Genomic DNA, 23901 nt, shown 5'->3' on the forward strand with positions numbered 1-23901 from the left:
CCAGACCCTCGCTGCTTCTGTCGCCATCGCGCCACCACAATTTCCCTCCTCTGTTGCCCTGCTCTTTTTTGTTTTTTTCTCTCCCGTTTTATTGCCATTCTTTTCTTCCTCATCTTTACCTCCATCCCGGTTGTTTTTTGTACTATTGTTTTGACAGGAAACCCCAGCACGAACAGAGAAAGGAGCAGGAGCCCAAAAGACCGCACATCAAGAAGCCGCTAAACGCCTTCATGCTCTACATGAAAGAGATGCGTGCCAATGTGGTCGCCGAGTGCACGCTGAAGGAGAGTGCCGCCATCAATCAGATCCTGGGACGGAGGGTAGGTCGCACTGCTCCTCTATACCCAGAGCATACCCTTTATACCCTTTATACCCGGTCTCACTGGCACACTGTCGTATATCTCTGTTGGTTGAGCTAAATAGCCAAGAGGTCACATTCCCAACCTGCATGTCTGAAGAGGGTGCATGGACTGTCTATCCAGGCCCAATTAGTTTAAAAAGTACAAAAATCCTCCTTCTATTAACATAGAGGCTCTTTGAAGGACCGGTCGTGATCATTGTCGTAATGATTGCCCTAGCCTGTTATATCCCTCTCACCAGTACAGATACAGGCTGCCTATCTAACTGACATTTAATCAAATTGGCTTTAATAAAATATGCCTGGATAATGGCACGGTTGGAAATGACAAAATTTGTTCCTTTTGAGGATTGGGAAAAGAGTGGAACCACAGAGCCATGTTAAAAGCCTTAACGAATAGGCCTAGTGGTTGAGGCAGCCAGCCACAGCAAAGCCTAGTTTGTGGCCTGCATAGGGTAATTGCTCGCTGACATAGTTTGAATAAAAAGCGCTGCTAAATTGGAACCAGTGTTTTGATATGAAATCAAAGTTTTTTTTCTTCTCTTCTCCCTCTCGCTGACTCTTGTGCATATTAATCTCTTCATCATGTTTCCCCCTTACTCTGTGTCTCTCTCTTACCCCCTTTTTTCTACACCAAACGTTTGGAAGTTGAAAAGGAATTTTTCTTTTTTTTTTGAGCAAAACACTAGCACACTTCTCTTTGGAGGGAACATGCAAGTGCATGCCAGTAATTGACTGTGTGCTATTTTTTTTTCTTTTTTTCCCTAATCTCCTTTGTACTGAAACAGTGGCATGCTTTATCTCGGGAAGAGCAAGCTAAGTATTATGAGTTAGCCCGCAAGGAACGGCAGCTCCACATGCAGCTCTACCCAGGCTGGTCTGCCCGAGACAATTATGTAAGTATCAACAGAACAGATTGGCAGAGGTGTGTGTGCGTGTGTGTATGTTGATTTATCTCGTCTGTTTTTGTCAGCGTAGCATGCCTTGTTCTTAAAATGGCACACAATAACGACACACTAATTCACACTAGTCTGCTCCATGCTAATGGTGTCCATTTATAGACCCTTTGTTTCAGCCTAATGTGTAATTCATAGCACTCTGATTCACTGTTCACATTACCATCCGCACAAAAATGGATTGTAGTATCATGGACATTATTATTGCGACACTGACTGAAAAGTGCCTGGTAATGGTTATTCTGGTCTTTGATGTTCCATATCAGTGTGGAGCTTTGGATGTAAAAAGCAACTGTTAGATTGGGGTTGAGGTGGTTGGATTACACATATAACAACATACAACAACACCAACCTTTGCTCCTGTAGGTGCCCATTTTGTTTGTGAATTTGGAAGGCTTTTAGTGTACTTAAGATGTTTGTCTGCTTTCCATGTATATTACAGTGTGTATGCTTGGAAATAGCCGAATCTGTTTCGTGAGCATGCGGTGTGTATGCAATTGTGAGAGAGCGCCTGCCTTTATTAAAAGTGTGGCTCCAGCACTCACATTCACTCCACCACCAAAGTGCTTTGTGGTGTTTATCTGCCTCCCCTCGGACACCGACGGCATCCCTCTCCTTCTGCCTCCACCGCTCCGCTGCCAAGACGCCTCGCTGAGGGGGAGACAGCTCCACACCGCTGCTCCCACTGAAGCACAGCACAGTGAAAGACTACACAACATCAGCTAGTGACAGTTAGCCCAGTTCCAATTTAATTCCTAGCTTTGTTTACTACAACTCTATTTGACAGGTAGAAAAAAAAGGCTCAGTACAGGAAGGACTTTTTACTTGGCGTACTAAGAAAAAGGGAAACAATGTGTTTAAAGTGAAAGAGTTCCTACAAGTCAGTTCTGCATCCACTGGATAATGGAGTAAGCACTATTTTGTGTCCCCTCCCACAAACAAAATCTTTCGCTGAATACAGGCAATATGCTTGGAAACACTCAAAATAGGTACACACTGGCATAGAGAGCGTGCAGCATTCATAGTTTTGCTCTGTATCCCCCCTCATCGTTTCCCTCACCCACTCTCACTTGGTCTCCCTTCTCCCTCTTCTCCCTGTCTGCCGCAGCAGTAGAAGGCAGATTAGCTCATGAATAAGTGGATTAGCAGACTTTGCAGCAGGAAACCAAAGTGCTGCTCATATTTGACTAGAACGACTCTACGCTGCTATCTATACCTATAGTCTCCCCCCTGGGGATTTAGCATAAGCTATAAATCCTTACACACTCCCACCACCTCACTGGAAAAAGTGATGCTCTTCACAGTCATTGAGCTAGACTAGCCTAATTGCAGTGAGCATTTTTAATTGCACTCCATATTAATGTTTGTCATTAGAAGGACTTCAAAGCTCTGCATAACAGTGGTGGTAAGGAGTATTGATACAGAGTGGTCGCAGCAGCATTGGAGACCAAACAGTGAAGGTAACTTCATTTGAACTTCCTACAAGCTCCACCTCTATTCAGTTGGCACAGTCACAACTAGTCATTCCAACAATGATATAAGGTAATTATCCAAACCAAGTGAGGAAAAGGTAGAACAGCAACAGAGTAGAGTATTGGTCCACCCCCCTCAGCGTGGTGACTTGCAGTGGGCCGGAGTCCAGGAGATGCTGGTCGGATGCCCAGCAGGGGATGAGTGAACATGGCAATCAGCAGCAGGACATAAGAGTGGTCTAGTGAGAGTGAGTGCTGGAGCCACACTTTATGCGTTCACCTGGATATTTTATAGGGAAAGAAGAAGAAGCGGAAGAGGGAGAAGATCCAGGAACCGGCCGCAGGTAACCAACCGCTCCTTTCAGTGCCTTCTGTTACCTGTCTGTCGCATCTCGAGGCTGTGAGCAGCACCGTCTTCCCGTAGAATACATGTCTTCTTTCTTCTCTGTATGTTGCTGCATTTCTGCTATAACACACAGGCCACAAAGCTGTAAGAAAAATAAGTCTTCTCCCTCTAGACAGTCACAAACTCGAGAAGCAGGTGTGCCTTGTGCTTGTGATAAACACACACCAATGTGACCCACTATCCTCATTCTAGCCTTAGTAGACTGGGTTGCTTAGCTGGTTCTGTGCAGGCAGCATTGTCACTCAGTGAGTTTTCTTAGGGAGCCTTCTTTGTACACATCCCTCCATCCGTTTGTCCCCTTCCTCTCTCATCTCCGTCTTCACACATTACACCTACTTTGGGATTAGTCTGTCCATTCTACTTGACTCCTTGCCGGTTCTGGGCTTTGCACTATTTGTCTGCCTGCTGCACTACAGTATGTCTTTCTGCTGACCTTGTTTAGCTGTGCTTTTAGCCCCCTCTCTACACTGCAACTGTAATCCACTGAGAATTATATCTTAAGTAAAATGTCAGTATATTTTTTTTGGTCTATCTGTATAGGCCACACTGTATAGGCCATATAGGACGGTTGAGAGCTATGCCGTCCAGAAACCTCAAATTTTTAAAAAAGATGCCATTTTCTGCAGGTACAGGCCAGAGAATGAAAACGGCGTACATCTGAGAAAATGGTAAGACAACCCTCTATCCCCTCCCTGTCTGGTCCTGTTCAATATATGTCAAGTCTCTTTAAACTGCTAAACACTGACTTGAGAGTGTGTCCTCACAGACTAATCCTAAAAAGGTCCACCCTAACCTCACCATAGTCATTGTGTCAGTGGTGTTAAGGCCTGAAGAGGGATTGTGCTTTGTGTGTCTAGTTTGCTCAATGGGCTCAGCACAATGGGCATTGGATTTTCTGTGTGTGTGTGTGTGTGTGTGTGTGTGTGTGTGTGTGTAGATACGTGTGTGTATGTTGAACTGGTCAATCCAATGTTGGGTCTTTTGTGTGAGGAGTAGTGGATGAAAGGTCAAATGCTCTGTCAGCAGTGTATGGTTTGCTTTTGTTCCATGACGTGTTAGAAAACTGTCCAAACAAAAGAAAAATTACTTAACTTGTACAGCTCACTCACTGTGTGTTTTCTAAACATGGACTAAATAATACATTTGAAAACTGTTGTGCTTGCCCAGAACATTTCTTTTTTTTTTTTTTACTATTGGTGCAGGCTAAGATATCAGATCCTTCTCAGCCCAGCAGCCCCATATGGACTACATGTGTTGACTATGTGAAGGAGAGCAGAGTTCAGCAGCTCAGGAACTTAATGAGATGCCATAACTTAATAACATTTCATGGTATCTGAACCAGTGCACCTAAAATAGATAACAAAGGCACTTTGTAGTCTTTTTTTTTCTTACATTATGAAAGATATGTTGAAAGATATATTGTGACTGCTCACTGAATTGTCACCTATTCTCATCATGTGTCAAAAGGAAGAAAGATTAAGGACAACATCCCCCAGTGTGTCCTCTCTCTCTCTCTCTCTCTCTCTCTCTCTCTCTCTCTCTCTCTCTCTCTCTCTCTCTCTCTCTCTCTCTCTCTCTCTCTCTCTGTGTCTCCCTCCCTCCCTCCCTCTCTCTCTCCTCCCTCCCTGTGAGTCTGGTAGCATCCTGTTATTCCGCTCTCTTTCGGCAGCAGCAAAAAGCCGGCAGATGTGACAAATCTGGTCTTATGACGAAATCGCCGCAACCAGACAAAGGTTTTCCACTTGATCGATTCCTGACCCAGTGGCTCTCTCTGAACCCAAAATTGGGCCGCTTTTCTTTTTTCGCCACAGCCCCGTTTTCAAAGCGCAGAGAGTGAGCGCTAAAAAGCACTTTATCTCTGATCCAATAATTAGCAGGGCCTAGCCGCAGCGGGATGGACACCCTTGCTGATTCTCAGTGACAGCCTTAAACTAATATGCATAATACCGAGGATACTGCCACTACTCCCCAAGCCCTCAATTTATGCAGATCCCAAAGAGCTGGATTGAGGTTAGCTTGGTGTAGACGCCAAAAACATCTTTAAATGAACTTGTTTGTCTATTTCTTTTCATCTGCCCTAGTCTCTATCCCATCTATCTCCCCCCTGCATTAGAAAGCTGACAGGAAATTTGTTATATTATGTGTTAATTAGTTAATTCTGAATACACATTTTTAGATTTTTTTTTTACCAGGGTTACACTTTTTGTACAATGGTAACAGTTTGAGAATATTTGCTCAGTTAGATGCTTTTTTTTTGTTTTGGATGGTGCATGTACATTCGTAATGATCATTCAGCATAAGAAACTAAAACAGCAGTAAAGATTTCATGAAGGGATAATTGTAATAATACACTGACATAATACATATTTTACGGCTTGTGCTGAGTTTTTCTGCTTGTGAGGCAAACCAGGAGTCGTTGAGCAGTGTTTTATGGCTCAAAGTTGGTTCTCTTTGTTATCTTTAGCATGTCAAACATTGGGCCCGCCACACAGCTGGCTCCCACCACAGTCTCACAGCACTCCGAGAAGTCATTACTTTGACATTGTGAAATTAGGGTTTCCATCTCTTCCTCTCCTCCCCTCCGTTCCCCTCCCATTCCTCTTTTCTTACATCCACACTGCCTGTGTACGCGTTTCCCCGTTTCCATTCTCCCTCGCCTCGCTCTGTTTCTGAATCCTGCTCTTCTTTATTTTGTTTCTCTCTTTCTCCCTTCCTCCCTTGCTGTTAGCCTTTTGTCTGACTAAGCCCACTGATTCACAGCCTTTGAGATAGTTATCTGGCCGAGACACACACATGCCCTCTAGGCTTTCTCCTTTTTTCAGCCGCTGCACATTTCTCTCACAGGGGGGAGACACTCTAACAAAGGTGGCTTTTTAATCTGGCTGGCGAGGGCCACGGGAGTCGCAAACACTCGCAAACCATCATAAAATCTCGACGTGTGCGTGACTCATCAAGCTCCAGCTCTTATGAACGTGCCCTTTTGTTGGATAATGGATATCTCAACGAGGGTAATGTGAATTTCGCCATATTCTTGTGCAAGAGGTCCCATTTTTCAACCATATGTTTGGTTTTCTTTTTCAATGGTAAAATGTTATTTTACTGCTATTACAGTCCGGTCAGTGTGTTGAGGTGCAGCAGGGTCATTTCTAACCACATGTCCTGGTCCCACATCGTGAAAGAAAGCGCTGTTCGAGCGGGAGCTTTGGTGGTTACTCTCTCCATCCATCTCCGTCTCTCTCTCTCTCTCTCTCTCTCTCTCTGCCGTGCCCTGGCCCTGCTCCCTCTGATGTGTGCAGGCAGAAGTCCGCTGTCAAGACTTTGATGAGCGAGGAGGGGAGGAGGGGAGAAGAGAGGGGAGGGAAAGGGCCAAAAGAAAATCCCTCTTATTCTAGAGACTTCTGAGTTTACCCAATCTCACTCCACTGCCACTCATCCTTCACAGTCTCTGTCCCTCATTTCCCCCCCCCCCCCCCTCTCTCTCTATAGGCTTGCCTCTCATCTTCTCACTCTCTCTCTCAGACCCTCATCACTCTCTGTACCCCTCTCTCTCTCCCTCTCTCCCTCTCCCCCTCTCTCTCAAGCAGCCAGCCACACTCTCCAGCTGCAATTAGGCAAGGTTCTGTGTCTGCCTGTATTTCCCGAGCCGTTTCAATTTGGCGCCATGCCTCTAGGCCACAGCGGCACAGCCCAGTGCCTCCACACCCCGCCTTATTAGTGACCTGGGATAATTGGGGATGGGATCCGGATCGCGAGCCACTCTGGGTCTCGCTCTGAGCGGCTCACAGGAGATGAGAGGATGTTTTTAAAACTGTACTTCACCAAAAAAAATAGTTTGGGGGGGCAGGCGGTGGGGGGGCTTAAGCATAAATCAGAGCGACGCCCCGGCTAATGTTACCGTGGGTAGGAAATAGAAACGGAAATGTTCTCCCCCCATAGTCCTCTCACTCCCCTACTGCTCTCACCCCCACAAAGCCTGCTCTGTAAAGAAAAATAGCCCTCTCAGCAACTTAGTATATGGACTTCCAGAGGGTGGCAGGATGTCAAACACTGAAGTATGCAGGTGTGGTATGAGCTAAGAAGTAGCCATCTTTTTCAGTAAAAATTTTGTCTGATCCTGGACTTAAACTTTTGACTTGCTACCCCATTTGAAACTTTTGAAGAAATCCTGTAAAAGCGGGGAGGGGAGGACCTCTTACAGGCCCATGTTTACATGTGAGAAAATGCACCTATGGTGCTTCCATTGTTTAGACTGGGGCTGGAAATTTGTTTTGATTGAGTCACGGGCCTATTGTGTTGTGGTTTGGCCAGCTGCAGTAACAGTATGAGGGTCCAGTCTCTTGGCTTTTTGTGATGTCTTCTCCACTTCCTCTTTCTCTCTCTCTCTCCACCCCCCCCCCCCCCCCCCACTTCGCCCCTGTGGCACCTTGAGGCGCTGCAGCCTTTTGGAAGAGGCGGAGATATATGACCTTATAAAACGCCCCCATGGTGAGATGCTTATCTCTGAATGAAAGGCCCCCCAGGTAACACGTGGCACAGACAGGAAGAGGATAGAGAGGCCGAAGGAAGCAGTGTTTGTTTTTATCTTACTGTAAATCCTGCACTGTGATGTGCCCGAGTTTTTTTTTTTAAGCGAATCTGTCCGTTGTCAAAGAAGGCAAAACCTCAAAGCCTGCTCCATCTCTCTTTTTCTCCGTCCTCCTCCTCCTTCACTCTCTTCTGCTGCCTTGTTTTTCCCCTCCTTCCTTTCCTCTCGTTCTTGCTCCTCCCTGCTCCTCTCCTCCATCCTGATGGTGAATGTGAGTGGCGGTGGAGGCCTTTGAAGCGAGACCACAGCGGAGGGAGCAGTCATTGTGCAGGCTCTTTGAACGTGCCGCAACCCCCCACCCCCCACCCCCCACCCCCTCACCCCCCTGGCCTGCAGCAGCTCAGGCTGTGCTGTGCGGGGGCACACGGCACTTGGCCAGACTTCAGCTGCCCGGGCCCCCAGCGATGCCGCCTCAGATGTGGGCAACACCCCCCCCCCCCCCCACCATACCCCCCTTCCCACCAGCCCCACACTCTTCCCCCCTTGCTCCTAGACCCTCCTGTCCTCCCCCAGTCTCACCCACACATGCCTGAGGTTTGGGGTTTTGGTGGCTCCCCCTCCCCTTTCCCCTTTCGACCACAGCCAAGCCCCACCCTTCCCTGCTCTCCAATATTGTGCACAGACACCATCTTCCATTCTCCTCTTCTCTTTACCCTTTTGGTACTTTTTGAGTCCTGTGTGACTGAGTTGTCAGTTTTTGATAGCCCCTATAGAAAAGATACAAAATCCCTGAGCCTGCCTCTTGGTTGGAGGTTAACATTTTCAAAGCCTTTTCTATTTAGGGGGTGGAGGGGGTGCTTTTTATGTTCAATGTCTCTGAGCCGAAGAAAGTGCTGACAGAACAAAGCAGTTTGTTTAAAACACTGCTTTCTCTTCCAGGTGCTTTTTTTATTACCCCGTTCATACCCCGTTTTTTTTTTTTTTTTCCCTTGTGTCCTTCGGAGCAGCACTACCACAGTTTTATAGAGCGGAGACTGCTTTGGAAGGTGTCGCCAAAGCCAGCTGTACTATCCAGGCCAAGGTCACTTGCCAAGACAGGCCACTGCACCGGCCTCTAATCTAAATGTCCGCACTTTTCCTTGCTAGACCTTCCAGTTATTTTCGTCTGCGCCAGGCTGAAATGAACTCAGTGAATGATGCGAAAAAGGTTTGGCACCTAGTTTATTACTACATCTCAGATCGAAATAAAAGAAAGAAAGGCAACCATCTCAGCACCTAAAGCCAACTCGCATCCTTTCTTCTCTTGCACAACTATTGCTTTTTATTTCTCAACCCGTCTCCTCTCAGTCTTTCCCCTCTCCTTCTGTCTTCCAAATCTCCCCTCTCTCCTCTGCCATGGTAAAGTCTACACCTCAGCCTGTGCTGGAGACACCTCTCTCCACTTGGCTTATTTTTAGAGTAATTTGTCGGCGGTGTTTTCCTTTTTAATGGCACCAAAAGAAACCCCAGAGCTCTGTGTAGGGAGGGCGTTGAGGAGGTGGGGGGGTGGGGGGGTGGGGGGGGTGGCTGCGGGTGCTTTGATTTGGCCTGGGAGGTGAAAGCAGCGATTGAGACGCGAGGCCGTGCCAGTTATCTTAACCTCCCACACTTCAAAAGCTGGGCGAGAGCTTGTCGGACTCTCTTTCCCCCCTCCCTTCCTCCCTCCATCTCGTAGAGGCAAAGGAATTGGAGAGAGAGAGAGAGAGAGAGGGAAGAGTGGGGGGGGGAGTCAACCTTCTCTAGCCCTCTGAACAGAGGAGCGTTTCATTTCCTGCAAAAAGGTCCAGCCGGCATTCCTGAGCACTAATGTGGGGGGAGGAGGAGGAGATGGAGGGAGGTTAGGGAGAGGAGGGGTCAAGTTGCTCCTGAATCCCAGTGTTTGTGTGTCGGGCGGACCTTGTGAAGCGCTGGCCCGGTGCCCCCTACAACCAACCGCCACACAGCACACACCCCGGCCGTTACCACCAACTCTCTCTGAAACTTGCACGCACACACACACACACACACACACACTACTCACCCGCAGCCCCTCAGGCCTCTTCCCCAGGCAGGAAGGCCAGTGCTTTTCATGTCTGCGGCGGGGGAAGGAAAAATGCTCCCCAGGAAACGGGGTGCAGTGCCGGGCGTGCGGGCCCGCTTTGAGATCCTGGGATGAAAAGAGGGAGGGCGGCGGAGGTAAATAAAAGCGACAGGGGCTCCTTCTCTCTCTCTCTCTCTCTCTCTCTCCCTCTCTCTCTCCCTCTCTGTGTGTGCTGTGCTGCTCTCAGCTTCTCCTCTGTGCAGCTCAGGGTCAGCTCTCCTTGGGAAAGGTGGCCTCTATCCTGTTCCCTTTTATCCACATGTGGTAAAGCAGTCTGGAGGGTGGTGTATGTGTGTGTGTGTGTGTGTGTGTGTGTGTGTGTGTGTGTGTGTGTGTGTGTGTGTGTGTGTAAGACTTTTGAGCGTTGGGATGGAGTGTCTAGCAGGGCTCAGCTGACTTCTCTCCTACAAAAACACACTCTGGGCTTCACCACTAGGGAGTAGCCGACTAATACCCCCCCCCCCCCCCCCCTTCCCCTTTTTTTTCCTCTTCACAAAACATCCATCTTTTAGTCACAGGAGGCACCCATCCACCTCTGTCTCTGCCTCTCCACTTTGATCACAGATTCTATTTGATGCTCGGTCTAAAATAACTCTCTTTGGCTCGTCGATAACTGAAGCTAACTCTGTTATGTTAGCTCAGGACCAGATCACGCGGGGGGGGAGGGAGGGGAGGAACTTTTGTGGTTTGACAAACAATTTCCCTGTTTGTGAACGGGGCCAATTTCACGAGGGTCCTGTGAAGTGGATTGAGCAGTGGGATAACCTTTTCGCACCGCAGTTTCAGCCTGTAGAACTGTATTAGGTCAGGTAATGTGAACCGTGGTACTCTAGCCAACCAGGTCAACGCAGTGATCCTCCTATGTGAAAAAGGGACAGGAGATTATTTTCTGTTCTTAGTTTTCCCCCTCGCCCACCCGCAGCGGGAGCCTAAATGTCAACCAGAAGCTCGGCAATTGGGTGATTGCTTGCCTTGAGAGAGTGAGAGGAGGCATGAGTCAGACGAGGGCAGAGAGGAGCGTAGCGCTGCCAGCTGGGTCACGGCAACCCCCATGTTAAACTAGATCAAAGCCGGCCAGCCCACATCCTGCCACTGACCTATAACCTCCTGTACTTCACTGCTCCGTTCAGTTGGCCCGGTGCTGCTACCACGGCTCCACAGGCTGCCGTTCAATCAGCTGAAACACTCTGAAAACATTTATTGAATATATATAGATGATGATCACAGAAAATATGACCTCCCTATTGACTGGAAAGCCAGGCTTGCACTGTGAGCTACTTCCGAGTCACACTGAGTCATGTAGGATATGTCTGTCTGTCTGGTTTTGGTTCGTGTGACCAGTGTTTTGGCGTGGGTTTGTTGCTGTGTGTGTGTGTGTGTGTCTAATTTGACCTCTTTTTTTTCCCCAGTGATGAGGGACTGTCAACAGAGCAGCCTTTTCTCCGTGCAGATGCACTCGTTTCATTCTAGTTGTGCTTTAGATTCAACTGTCTTTGTTTTTCTTTCTCTCTGGCTTTGTTCTTGCAGGAGGAAAACGGACTAATTTCTCCACATGCAAAGCGAAGGCAGCAGCTACCGGCCCTCTGCTAGAGATGGAGGCCTGTTAGATTCCATGAAGACCCTTAAATCTCCAAACCTAAGCCTCCAGTTCTCAGAGGATCCCCCCCCCCCACCCCCACCCCCCCTTCGATACACATTCACAGCACCACCACCACCAAAAACACCTCACTGTGTTTGACTCTACTCCCTTCCTCCCTTGAAGGCACCTGCTGTAGAGACACTGAACTGAACTGAACAGACAATCATTATTAGAAAGAGCACCCTCACGCAGCCAACGTTTCTCACAACCCCCCACCCCCCCACCCCCAACAGAAAACATGAATTTGACGTCTGTGTTTTGTCAGTTTTCCTTACAATCAGCTTTATTGCAATCCAAGGCACTGCACTGAAAAACAGCAGCAATTTTGACAAGCGCACAAGTAAAACCTCTACCCTGTACCACCCAAACACTCGAAAACACCCGTTCCTAAGTTATTCTAAGTTATTTGTCACCTCAGTTCCTTTGTATAGTTTACTAGGCCTAGGTTCACCCCCCTCAACACCTCCCCCCTTCTCTCTCTCACTGGATTTGAGACCGTTTGGGGTTTCACCCGACCAAACACCTCTTTTAGACTGCACTAAAGGAAGATGGAGGGATCTCATCTTGTCTAAGAAACGTCCTCAAGACGCCATTTAGTTCTTTGATGACCAGTTGGTGCAAAAAAGGATCAACATTTTGATTTGCTTTTCATTTTAGACTGAATTTAATTTTGAATGCTTTTTTGTATCTTGAACTCTTGTTTCAATTTCTCTGTGTATATTTTAGTGATTGTTTTTTTGTTTTTTTTTATATATTTTTTTTTTTATATAGTGGTATATATGAAAATAAGCTTTGGACACAGGAAAGCCATTTTTCTTGTTGAAGCGTCTTGCAGAAAATTGAAAATTAAGGCTTCTTTTGATAACTATTTGTAACAAATAGTGACCTCGAGTCTTGCTCAGATGTAAAATAATGCTCAGTATGTGTACTTTTTAAAACTGTCAGGATATGTCAATTTTCTTGGTATTTTTGCAGGCAACATTAGGACAAAGGCGAGAGTGATAGCTCAGAGGCCTATATTTTATTGTTCTAAAACATGACAAATGAAGCAGATATATATATTTACCCCAGCACTTGGCAGTCTTTCTTTTATTGCAATGGACCTTCGTCTTTTCTCTCTGGTAGCTAATAGTGTGGTCTTTAGCCATGTTGTTTATTCCATGCAAGCATCTCTGTAACATTTTATTGATTTTAATGCTCTATTTTAGTATTACTTGATGAATTCCTTTTTTTATTCTTTATTATATTTTGGGTCACTGTCATCTTGGTATAGCACTTTGCTTCCCAAGTGGTCATATTTGAACTGTTTCAACATGTTTTTTGTTTTTTAAAGAAAAATAAAAAGGCATCATTGGCTCATTTGATAACTTGTTGTGTGGTGGACAGATGAGAAATATCAGTGCCAGATAGAACGATTTGTGTGTCATCCTTGAGGTATCGTAGTAGGTCTCCATAGGCAGCTCTAGGTAGCATTACCATTTATTGGTAGTCTAAGGAACTACTAATCAAGTAACATACATTGAAAGTAACATGTTTTAATCTTTAGGGAAACTTCAAAAAGCTTAAAAAAAATGGACCAGCAATTAAAACTCAAAAAGCATGCAATGCCTGGGGCTACATTCATACAGCATCATTGCAATGATAATGAAAAGGGAAACCTAAATCATCTTTCAGTATATAAACCCTTCAAATGGGAAATGATTTCATTTCGAGGGAAGATGCATCTCTTCCCCCAAGTCCCTCCAAAATAAAGATTATTTGTCAGGTAACTAGAAACTTTAAATTCTACAACTACTTAGTACTCTCAAGGTTAAAATTACATTTTCGAAGTAAACATAACATTCCTAATGAAAGGGCCAACATCAAAGGGAAATTCTATTAATAGCCGGCTCTGAACTGCCTCTCATAGCTCCCATTTCAAGGAAAACAGCACCACCTTGTGTTCCTGCGTGAAGCATGCAGGAACTGGGTTAACAGGAAGGTTGGCAGTGCTAATTGGGAAGGGTGAAAATCCAGTGTGTGTTGCTTTATAAAAGCAAATGGTAAATGGCTCATAACTATTAACATTACAATCTGCACTACTGACTAGTGTGGCACAATTATTGAAAACTGAGGGAAATGCTTCAGGCTTTTTTCATGAAAAGGCTCCTATGTAACTTCTCTCTTCCATCTAAACATTGAGTTTTTTTTTATTTGCATGACATCACAAAAAACAGTTTATATCTCATATGTTCATTTCTTTTTAAGTTGTCTCCAAATTTGAAAAGTGGATTGATGCTAATAGATATGTTAATTGAAAGACATTTTTTTAAGTACAAGTACAAATTTCATAAACAAGACCCCGGTCTTTACTTGTGTATCCACAGCTGCATTCGACACCATTCACATGAAACACTGCCATGAGAACAGACACGAAGCATTTTGAAAAATCAATTTAATCAATCTCTTGGTACATGTAAAGATGACATTCAGACAGAGCGCAAGTCCAGAATAAAATGCTCAGACAGACAGAGATCAACCTTTTTTCTAAAGGCACACAGGTTAACTACTGGCATTGTTGGACATTAGTGTTGTCATAGTAATCTAGCACTTTTCCATGATCATTTTCTTATCAGTCCTTGGTTGGTTTGTTTTCCTGAGTTTCCATCGGTTTCTCAGTGACTCTTCACCTGTATTTGAGCTGTGATCATTTACTTGTACTTGTAGAATCCTTCTCCTGTTTTCTTACCATATTTACCCTCTGCAACCAACTTGTTTAGCATTTCACTCTGGCCAAAGAGTGGGTTGCCAGGATCCATTGCACTCCAGCCTGAAGACATGCAATGACAGAAAGGAATTAATAACTCAAAATGGGGATTCATTTTTTTTTTTTTTTAAATATGTCAAGTCATTCAAATGAGATTTGTTTTAGGTTGTTTTTTTTTTCTCTCCTCTTTGCTACTATGTCTAAACTTAATCAGAGGCTGTCTCCCTTTTACCAGAGAAAGGTAAAATCTAGAGCTACATTTTTTCCACTAAGTCCTACTCACCATCCATAATGAACTTCGCTGTGTCCAGTCCTACATAGTCCAGGAGCTCGAAGGGTCCCATGGGATACCCAGCACCCAGTTTCATGGCAATATCAATGTCCTCTTTGGATCCATGGCCTGAGGGAGACAAACACAACCATGGATTGCTACAGAAATCAATAAATCTGAAAATGTTGGTAATGGATGTTGGACAGCGGCTCAAATCTCTGACATTGTGCATTTGAATATGAAAGTATGCTCTACTACTGTCAAATAAAGGTTGAGATTCATTAGAGAGATTTTAATCGACTCAAAACCCCCAAATCAATTGGTTCTGGCCTGGGCAATTTTTTATGATCCGTAATGCCAACACACAAAATACAGTAATTTGACCATTACCATTAAAGGTCCCACATTCTGCACTTTCCAGTGTTTTATTTTATGTCTTGAGGTCCATTAAAAGCTGTTTGTGTGGTGTCATGTACCAAAAACACTCTCAATCCATTTTTACTCGTTCAATTTCCAGCATCTCTCACAACTATGGATTGTGTGGATTTAGTTGGCGACCGTGTGTTTTGATACTGTCACAGTGTTTAGATAGCACATTCAACTCCTTTATAATCAAAGAGGCAAAGGAAATCCCGTTTTCCACAATACGGGACCATTAACATTAATGGTGGTCACATAAGTATGCATACCTCTCTCGTGCAACCGGATGGCCTCCATCATGTAAGGAACAAGCAGGCGATTTACGATGAACCCAGGAGTATCCTGAATAAAGGAGTGTGACATGCTGCTGAGTGTACTGTTAATGAACAACTAACAGACACAACTGAATGTGAACTACTAAAAATAACAAAAAAACACTAATATCAGAGAGCAAATCTTACTTTGCAGGACACAGGTGTTTTCCCCAGCGCTTTGCTGAAGTTCAGAAGGGAATCAAAAGTCTCTTGGCTTGTTGTTGAAGTTCCAATTACCTGTGGAAGACGCAGACTTCAGTATCTCTGAAACTGATTGTTACTGGCATCACTTTTTCACTACTGTAGGCACTGATAACCCTAACTTTGCACATGGAGGTTGGATTCCTATTTAGTTTGGTGCTTCATCCTTGGTGGCACCTTGTTAGATGGAAAGAGGTTGACTTGTACTGTGCTTGCTAACCCAGTGCCCCTGTAAGGGAACACCTCACATCTGTGCTCTCCCACAACCGGCTTTAAATTTTACTCCCCATTTTCTGATTTGTTTATTCCCCATTTGTCCCTTTGGAAAGAACAACCGGTAGGTGTATCTTATAAATCTCTTATAAATCCCTTCTTTTGGAACTTGTTTTTAGTGAATACAGTAATAGTATCTGGGGTGGCCTTGTAACGCAGCCTTAATGCATAGATAATGACAGTGAAAGCCAGCTGTCTAAAGTTTTAGGAGCGGCCCTACCTCTACGAGCTTCATCATGGGGACTGGGTTAAAGAAGTGAAGGCCGCCAAATCTGTCCAGTCTGTTGGTGGAGCTGGCTATGTCAGTGATGGGCAGGGAGGATGTGTTGCTGGCAAAGATGGTGTGTCTAAAACAGGAGAAACACCAAAACAGACAGTAAGCAACACACACAATGGACAGTCGGACACCAGCTAATAACATCAATAGGCAGGTGCCTCTTAATGCTTTTTTCAGTGTTCTTTGAAGGTCACCAAGTAACACCATATGTGCTGTCTTCAAGCACAGATCAGAATTTACATGAGAACGCTTAAAAAAAGATAAAGGATTTTGAGAAGAGAAGATAGAAACATGCTTTAGATGACCACACACAACAGAAACCCCAGTAAAAATAAGGGGGGAGGTGTCTTCCATTGCCTGAAGCTGCAGGATTACAAAGGAGTACAAGCAACTTCGCCCCATAGTGATGCCTCTCATCACAAATATTGTATAGTACAGGGTCATAAACAGCTGACAAAGTAATTTTGTGAAATATGTAAAAGAAACACATAGCAATTATATGAAATGAGGATTTCAAGTGAATTTTTTAAGGATTATTGACCACATTTACATGCAGGTTGCAACTGTAAATCTACCCAACCAAAAAATGCCGATTTATACAAACAATAAAATCACTAAAACTGATTAGAGACAGTTAAGCTACTGTAGTCCTAGGACAGGGAGGGGCAACCATGTGCCATCAAGGGCCGACAGTATGCAGGGTTTCATTTCAACCAAACACTAGACCAGATGTTAAATTAGTAAATAAAAAATTAGCCAGATTAGCAGATATGACCCAAAGTATAGTATAGCCCTGAACCTGTTAGCTGCACATTTATTTTCCTATACTGTCGTTGCATTAGGTGCTAATCTAACGCATGCAGCCAGAAAAGTACAGGTAAGAGAAACAGGACAGTGCTTACGCTGGTGCCACTTTGTCAAGACCACCAAAGAGATCCTGTTTGATTTTGAGATTTTCCACAATGGCCTCCAGCACAAGATCTGTGCTCTGCACTGCAGATGTTGCATCTGTTGAGGTTGACACATTCTGCAAGACTTTCTGGATGAACTCTACACCTGCCTGAAACAAACCGTGCAACATTAATGACACACATTTCACTCTCATACACATGGTTATCTGTTATTTCCTCTTGTATACATGGTGATCTACTGTGTTATGATGCAGCATGTCTAACCTCTGGCTTATCAGCAAACTTCTTCTTCACCACTCTTTTCAAGCTCCCTTCGATTCCCTTGACAGCTTTGTTCAGGATGTCCTCAGATGTGTCCACCAGCGTCACCGAGTGGCCAGTTGATGCAGCAACCTTGCAAAAACAAATTGGTCCAAGATAAGTATGAATACAGCAGTAAATGGTAGTGGTGCTGAGCTGGGTCAGACTAGGCAACAGCGATTGATCTTTGCTTGTATTTGGTTAGCCACAATTCTAGCTGAAGCTTTACTTTTCTTTAGATCTTTACATGTGATTGGTGCTCATATGGGGTTTATACAGCAGATGACGATGGCTGCCTTCACTGTCCCAAATGGCTAAAGAACATCCATGCACAATATAAGGACCTAAAACGTTAGATGTCATCGTTAGACCAAATGCTCCATAACAGTGTATGGGAGACCAAACACGCAGAATGAGTCTCAGCAGACTGAGAGTGAAGGCGTTATATGGGCACAGTTTCTGGTACATATCAGAAATGTAATAAAATAACATTTTATTTTGATATAAAGGCACAAATAAACAAAGATTTATGTGAGTCCACAAAGCCACAGCGTCTAACTTATTATCAACGGGGCAGTTCCAGGGAAGTGTCATTTGATATACGGTAACCTTGTTTCACCGGTTCCTAACTTCAGGAAACAGTTGTTCCAAGCGCTCAAATAACTTTTTTAACTATCGCGACTTCATAATATACAAAATGTTGTTTTTTATTAAACTGTATTTTCACGTGAAGCACTCTTAATTATCTGTCAAAGACTGTACGGACACATTCACTTGCTGAAGTGCACATCTACAGCAGGGTCAGTGTGTCGAGTGTGTATTTACAAGTGTAGCGCCGGCTAAGTTAACGTTAGCTAACCACATTTCCAAAGCAAACATATGTAAAGTTGTGAACATATTTAACACAAGCTAGTTTTTCGTTTTTCCAAATTCAAGTGTATAAAGGTCAACAAACGCGTCGTTGGCCAGTGTCACTGTATTTCAAGCACTGTGCCTGATTTGGGCATGTTGTTAGCTAACGTTAGCTAATGTTGAAGTAGCTACTTAGCGTACAGAGGAAATTACCTGTGCAATACCTGCACCCATCTGTCCGCCTCCGATGATCGTTACATGCTTTATAACTGCATTTCTGACTGCTGAAGACGAGAGACCTCGGGAGATATGGTGGGTGAAGAAAGCCATGGTTAACCTGCTGCTACCACTGCTGCAAGAGAGAGAGGGGCACGGCGGAAGAAGCAGAAGGTCGGCGGTCACATGGTACCGCAGACGATTCCGCGACCTTTCACACAGTTTTACAGGACAATATTACACGTTGAAAGAATACTTAAATGATTGACTCATATAGAAGCACTGTTGCTTGAATTAATTTTTACTCAAGTCAAAGGAAGTTGACTTGTCTGGTGGATTGTTCATGTAAGAATACCTCACTGAAAAGACTCAAGTGCTTTGTTACTTTCTATTGAAAATGCTACAAAAATGCTACAGAATTCTATTAGTTACAATGGAGATGTATGTATCTTAAACACAATGTGATGTTTCAATATAATATAATATTAAATCATTCAGAATATATTTCAGTAAATAAGCACCTGAGCTTGAACAACCCAATCGTTCACTTTGGGTGCAGTAATCTCTCCCATTAATTGTCATTGGGCCGGTCCAGAAAGTCCCAAATTGCAGTCAGCTCCTGTTCTAGCTTTGATGTGACTGTGATTCACAGACTGGGTCCCTGTTCACAAATCTAGCCTGAACTGTCCAAGATCATAGGAACAACACTGACCTATTTAAATTAGGTTTATATCGGATTTTTAGCTTTCATTATCTCTTGCTGATATACCAATTAGTTTTTTTAAATAATAAGTATAAATTCTCCATTCCATTTAACACACTTACTGCAGCCTGTGTGTAACTTTACACTGCATGCTATGTACACACTCTAAATATAATAAATTCAGATGATTAATATCATTAAGATAATCTGTTTTATTGACAGGTTGCCTGGCAGTAAATACATTTCAAGATTATTAAATATATCAACAATCAAATGGGCCTAGGAGGGCTGAGACTAAATCTCTAAATCATTGTTGCCCTAATGCCCCAATTAAGGAAATTATATGGACAACATTGTAATAAAACAGTGAAATGCATTATAAAACAATATACAATGCCCGATAAAATTATTCAACAATTTTCATTCAAAATGCTAGACATGTGCAAAAGAGCCACACTCAGTCAAAAATATAATTCATACATTTCCACACATCACAAACTCCCACCAGACTCCCTTTTTAGCACTCTGTGAGCTCCACACAGGGCAACAAAGCACCTTGTTAATTGGAAATCTCTCTGTTATAACCAGGTAGCTTCATGTTCGAGGGCTCACACACACAGTGTATGGGCAGGGTGCCAGTGTCAAGCCAAAGCGTCCGTGCATGGGGGGAGGAGGCACTCCGTCTGGTAGCCTGAACTTGAAGGCCTGCATTAAGCTAGTAAACATGAGGAACAGCTCCATCTTAGCCAGCTGTTCACCCATGCAAACCCTGCGACCTACGGGATATACAGATGAAATCATTAGAAACTGATGGACTAAATTGTAAAAAGCATTCATAGATCAATGTTTTAGTTGAATGGCTCTTTGATAATGGGTTAAGTATGACATACCGATCCCAAATGGAATGAAGCACTCTTTCCTCAACAGCTTTCCCTCATCATCCAAGAAGCGTGCTGGGTTGAATTTGTCTGGGTTGTCCCACACAGTGGGATCTCTATGGACAGACCACAGGTTGGGGATAATGACTGTTCCCTTTGGAATAGTATAGCCTCTGAACTCTGCCAGAAGAAAAAAAAACAACATGAAAAAATGACAACAGCATCACTTCAATGAATCAGACACAGAAATCAGACTCAGAAAACAGCTTGCCTGATATCAGACAGAATTGTCAACTAGTTACACTCCATTTCCATCTTCAGTCTGACGCTGCCACTCTAACTGATTTCCGTGGGGGAGGGGGATTCGATTTTCCCTAACCAATCACTAGAGACCAACGTATCCGCCTGAATCTAACGTCATTTTAAGTCGACACTGATGCGTAGCCATGACAACACCAGATACGGTTCAGAAAGTATAGAGCATCTTTGACAACACGGAGCGAAGTAAAAACAAAGTACGATGTTAAGCGATATTGAGAAGACATGCCGTCTATGTAAACAGCCTCGATAGCAACGTCTATAGCAGTCGCCATTGTTGTTATTACTCCTCCTTGGTTCCGGCGCACAGCTTGACAATGCTTGACAATGGCATTAGTCCAGCCTGTGGCGCTGATTGGTTAATCGTTAGTCCCCCCCGGCGCTCATTGGACCGATCATTTTTCAACCGAGAAACCGCTGTTTCATGTCACGATGCCAGACCAGAATCAGTCAACTCGGTGGAGTGGGCAGATTCAAAGGTCTGGACCCAGGCAAGAAAACAGCCGTAAGGAGGGTTGTTGTTACAAAGTTCAGCTCTGCAGATCTTTATTGCCCTTGAGGTCCAATCACTGTCTGAGGCTCAGGAGTGTGACAGGTTGTGCAGTAACAGAGGATTGTGAGAAATGAGGGATCATAGGTGTGGTTAAGTTCACCTGTCGTCTCTGAGGCCATGTGAGGAATAGCCAAAGGAACCACTACAGTCATTCTCTGCACCTCCATGACGGTGGCCTCTGTGAAGGGCAACCTGCCCTTATCAGTCAGAGACGGGACCCGATCTCTGCCCACCACCTCATCAATCTCAGCCTGGACCTTCTCTGGGAACAGAACAGTAGAAGCAAAGGCAACCTTAAACATGTCACAGTCCCCATCTTGGCCAATCTGTAACAAATATGTCAGCTTGTTTTGACCTGTAATTGCAGCACATCTCTTCAGACAATAAGTTTAACTTTGAAAATCCTGGAATGCATAATTTCACCAAGGTTCATTAAAATCAGGTCAGTCAACACAGTTGTTAGATGTAATTCTCCGAAGTTTCATCAAAATCTGATGGGAGATGTCTGAGATATTGTGGGTGATGTACGGATGGATGGAGACCAATCCATAGCCCTCCCCACTATCATCATTAGCAGTTAGGATGGATTGAATGGACTCACACTACTATTACCTTGGACATCTGGGTATATGACCATGTAGAGCAGAATCCACAGTACTGAATTAGTGGTGGTGTCAGTGCCAGCAATGAAGAGATCCCCTATAACATAAAAGAGATAATCCTCTGAGAAGCTGCTGTCCTTCTCTCCAGCAGCTTGCTGGGCCAACATCTCCACCAGGTACATGTCTATCAGATCCCTCGGGTTATCAGGGTCCAATGTTGACCTGTGACTCGCTATAATTCTCTTCAGAAACACCGTGATGTCCCCTTCCACCTGCCGTAACTCCCTGAAGACCCCACACGGCAGGTAGTACAGCGGTGGAAAGATGTTGATGAGGACCGCGGGACTGTTGACACTGATCTCCAGCCCCCGTGCCATCAGGTCCAGCAAGGTGCCGAACTCGCGGTCCTGGTGATGGAAGCGCTGACCCAGGCTCAGCGAGCAGATGACGTTGGACACTGCGTTACTGATCAGAGGGGCCAGGTCCACACCGGAGCCACCAGACTCCTCGCTGAGCCGCAGCAGCTCTGTCTTGACTACAGCCAGGCCTTCCAGGATGCAAGGCTCCAAACTCAGCTTCCCCAGGCCGAAGGTTCGGAGAGTGGTGTGGCAGAACTTGCGCTGCTTTCTCCACACTGGGCCATAAGGTGCGAAGACTATTCCTAAGGTTCAATCGAAGCAGAAGAGTGATTTAAATATAGTTAATGTAGGCTAGACCTAAGCATTATGCTTTACAACTGGTGTTTAACCAAACCTTATGTAGATCTAAAAACCTACGGAAGGCCAATGAAGACATTGTTTTCATACATTTTATTTAAAATGTTAGTTTTCCTGTGGCAACCAACAAGTTAATTTTCATTGTTTTCTCAAGATATCAAGGTATTTATGTCATTATCTCAAAATAACAAATTTTGTTTTCCCGAGATAATGAGAAAATGTTCTGCTTGTTGTTTCTGCGTGTTGGGTCAGACCCAAATGTTGAAGTAGGCCTACCTATTAGTGTTCAGGGCATCTTCAGTCAGTCGGTTTGTCATCATGTCAAGTGTGATGCACCGGAGTTGGAAATCTCGAGGCACAATAAATTAATTCAGTATCTCAAGATAAGATAATTACTTTATCTCAAGATAATGAGACTATAATGTTGTTATCTCGGGAAAACAAAAAGTGTTACCTAGAGATAATGCCATAAATAGCTCAATATCTCGAGAAAAAATAGACAACTAGATGGCACTCAGTAAAGTGCATACATCCACCAACACTATGCAGTTGACAAGATATGCCAGTTCCACATACTTCACCAAAAGTTAATAATTTCTTCCATGCCGCATTACCCACTTGTTTCACATCAGGAGATTAGATGGTTATTGCAACACCACCTGGCCAATCAGCTCTATATTTGTTCAGTGGCCATTAGGGCTGCCCTTCAACCACTGGACCATATTTTGGAAAAAATTAGGTTGGTTATGCCTAACCTGGAAATGAGGTCTCCAGTGCCCCCATCTTGTTTGATAGGGCCAATAACGGAGGGTTTGCCTCTTCTTATGTCTGCTGACAGGCACACAAAGTTTGATGGTGTTATGTGAATCCGTTGGTATGCCTATTTGTGAGAAACCACGCACACCACCACGCCCCTTTGCCCAACTGGCATGACAAGTTTCAGTTCTTCCTTACCCCGTGACCAATCTTTCCACAATAATTTAACAATAACAATTTGTGCAAATCCATTGATAATGTTTTGACATATCCTGGCGTAAATAAAAAGTATGAATATACAGTATGCCCTCCTTTTACCTTCCGTAAAAACAAGTCAGCCAGGCTACAAATTAAATCACGCTCAGACATCTGTCACTGTCAATAGGCAGGGAAGGGAAAACAGCTGAGCTGCAGTTAACGCAAGGAAGACATTACAGTTGCTTACCTTTGCGTTTAGTCATGATAGTGATAGCGGGAATATCTGGTCTGTCGGAAAACACCTCAGCGCGGTTGGAGAGAGCATCCCTGACCACTTCATAGCCATTGAGCACAACGACCAACTGACTCCCTACAAAAATGCTGTACAAGTTACCATAAAGTTTGGCTTGTTCCATCAAACTAACTTGAGGAGATACTGCAGTTGATTTGTCGGGGACGTTTGATTCCTGTCTGCTTCCAAACATCTTCCAGACAAAAGAAGGGATGAGAAATCCGCCGAAGTTTCCGACTATTGGCCATGGTTTGGGGCCGGGGGGAATATTTGCGAGATCCCATCGTTTCTTATAGATGTATTGAATTGAATAACAGACCGTCAGGAATATCGCCAAAGCTAAAATGCTTACGGGCGACAGTACAGAAGTGCGCAGATGCTCGTGCCATGATACCAAATCCATGCTGTCGTTTGGCAAAATATACGGAGTTCAGAGCGTTATTGATATAATCCCATATTCACGATTTAATAGACTACAAAAGGCCCCACAAAGCCAACCAATTTCTACATTTTTTCGTGCTGTTCCTGTATTGTTGTGAAACCAACCACTAACGTGGTACTGTTACTTGCTTCCTATTGGCTGGTAGAACTGTGGCTTGTTTGATTGGTGCGTTTTACCAGCTGACGGA

At 44.3% G+C, this 23901-nt stretch overlaps 3 protein-coding genes across 10 annotated transcripts in view; 1 reads left to right on the forward strand and 2 right to left on the reverse strand.

Annotated features, from left to right (window-relative positions):
• Positions 1-12913, forward strand: part of lef1 (lymphoid enhancer-binding factor 1) — a 40207-nt gene extending 27294 nt beyond the window's left edge. Inside the window, exons 7-11 of one of the 6 annotated variants that reach the window (XM_071517272.1) lie at positions 158-320; positions 1147-1254; positions 3082-3130; positions 3819-3860; positions 11364-12913. In XM_071517272.1, the coding sequence (XP_071373373.1) occupies positions 158-320; positions 1147-1254; positions 3082-3130; positions 3819-3853 (355 nt within the window). In that variant the 3' untranslated portion in view covers positions 3854-3860; positions 11364-12913. Of the gene's footprint in view, positions 1-148; positions 321-1146; positions 1255-3081; positions 3131-3818; positions 3861-11363 lie in introns of all 6 variants that reach the window. The other 5 variants (XM_071517267.1, XM_071517268.1, XM_071517271.1 and 2 more) reach the window with 5 other exon arrangements.
• A 979-nt stretch (positions 12914-13892) lies between these two features.
• hadh (hydroxyacyl-CoA dehydrogenase) lies at positions 13893-18421 on the reverse strand. 2 transcript variants are annotated; one of them, XM_071517286.1, is made up of 8 exons: positions 18254-18421; positions 17153-17281; positions 16880-17037; positions 15921-16047; positions 15374-15463; positions 15182-15254; positions 14505-14708; positions 13893-14284 (listed from the first exon to the last, which is right to left on the reverse strand). In XM_071517286.1, the coding sequence occupies exons 1-8, from the start codon at positions 18368-18370 to the stop codon at positions 14166-14168; spliced, it is 1017 nt and encodes a 338-aa protein (XP_071373387.1). In that variant the 5' UTR covers positions 18371-18421; the 3' UTR covers positions 13893-14165. The 2 variants fall into 2 exon arrangements, with proteins under 2 accessions (XP_071373387.1, XP_071373388.1); XM_071517287.1 differs by having other exon boundaries at positions 14505-14621; positions 18254-18418.
• Positions 18422-19175: 754 nt separating this feature from the next.
• Positions 19176-23780, reverse strand: cyp2u1 (cytochrome P450, family 2, subfamily U, polypeptide 1). Of its 2 annotated transcripts, XM_071517283.1 has the most exons (6): positions 23228-23347; positions 22782-22854; positions 21321-21971; positions 20809-20970; positions 19850-20017; positions 19176-19735 (listed from the first exon to the last, which is right to left on the reverse strand). In XM_071517283.1, exons 2-6 carry the CDS (start codon positions 22807-22809, stop codon positions 19554-19556), a joined length of 1191 nt encoding a protein of 396 aa, XP_071373384.1. In that variant the 5' UTR covers positions 22810-22854; positions 23228-23347; the 3' UTR covers positions 19176-19553. The 2 variants fall into 2 exon arrangements, with proteins under 2 accessions (XP_071373384.1, XP_071373382.1); XM_071517281.1 differs by lacking the exon at positions 22782-22854 and having other exon boundaries at positions 23228-23780.
• Between the last annotated feature and the right edge of the window lie 121 nt (positions 23781-23901).

This window comes from Centroberyx affinis, unplaced genomic scaffold, assembly GCF_046629955.1.
Source record: "Centroberyx affinis isolate AG114_WGS23_722 - 3 ecotype Tasmania unplaced genomic scaffold, CSIRO-AGI_Caff_v1 ptg000483l_1, whole genome shotgun sequence".
NCBI classification, from domain to species: domain Eukaryota; kingdom Metazoa; phylum Chordata; class Actinopteri; order Beryciformes; family Berycidae; genus Centroberyx; species Centroberyx affinis.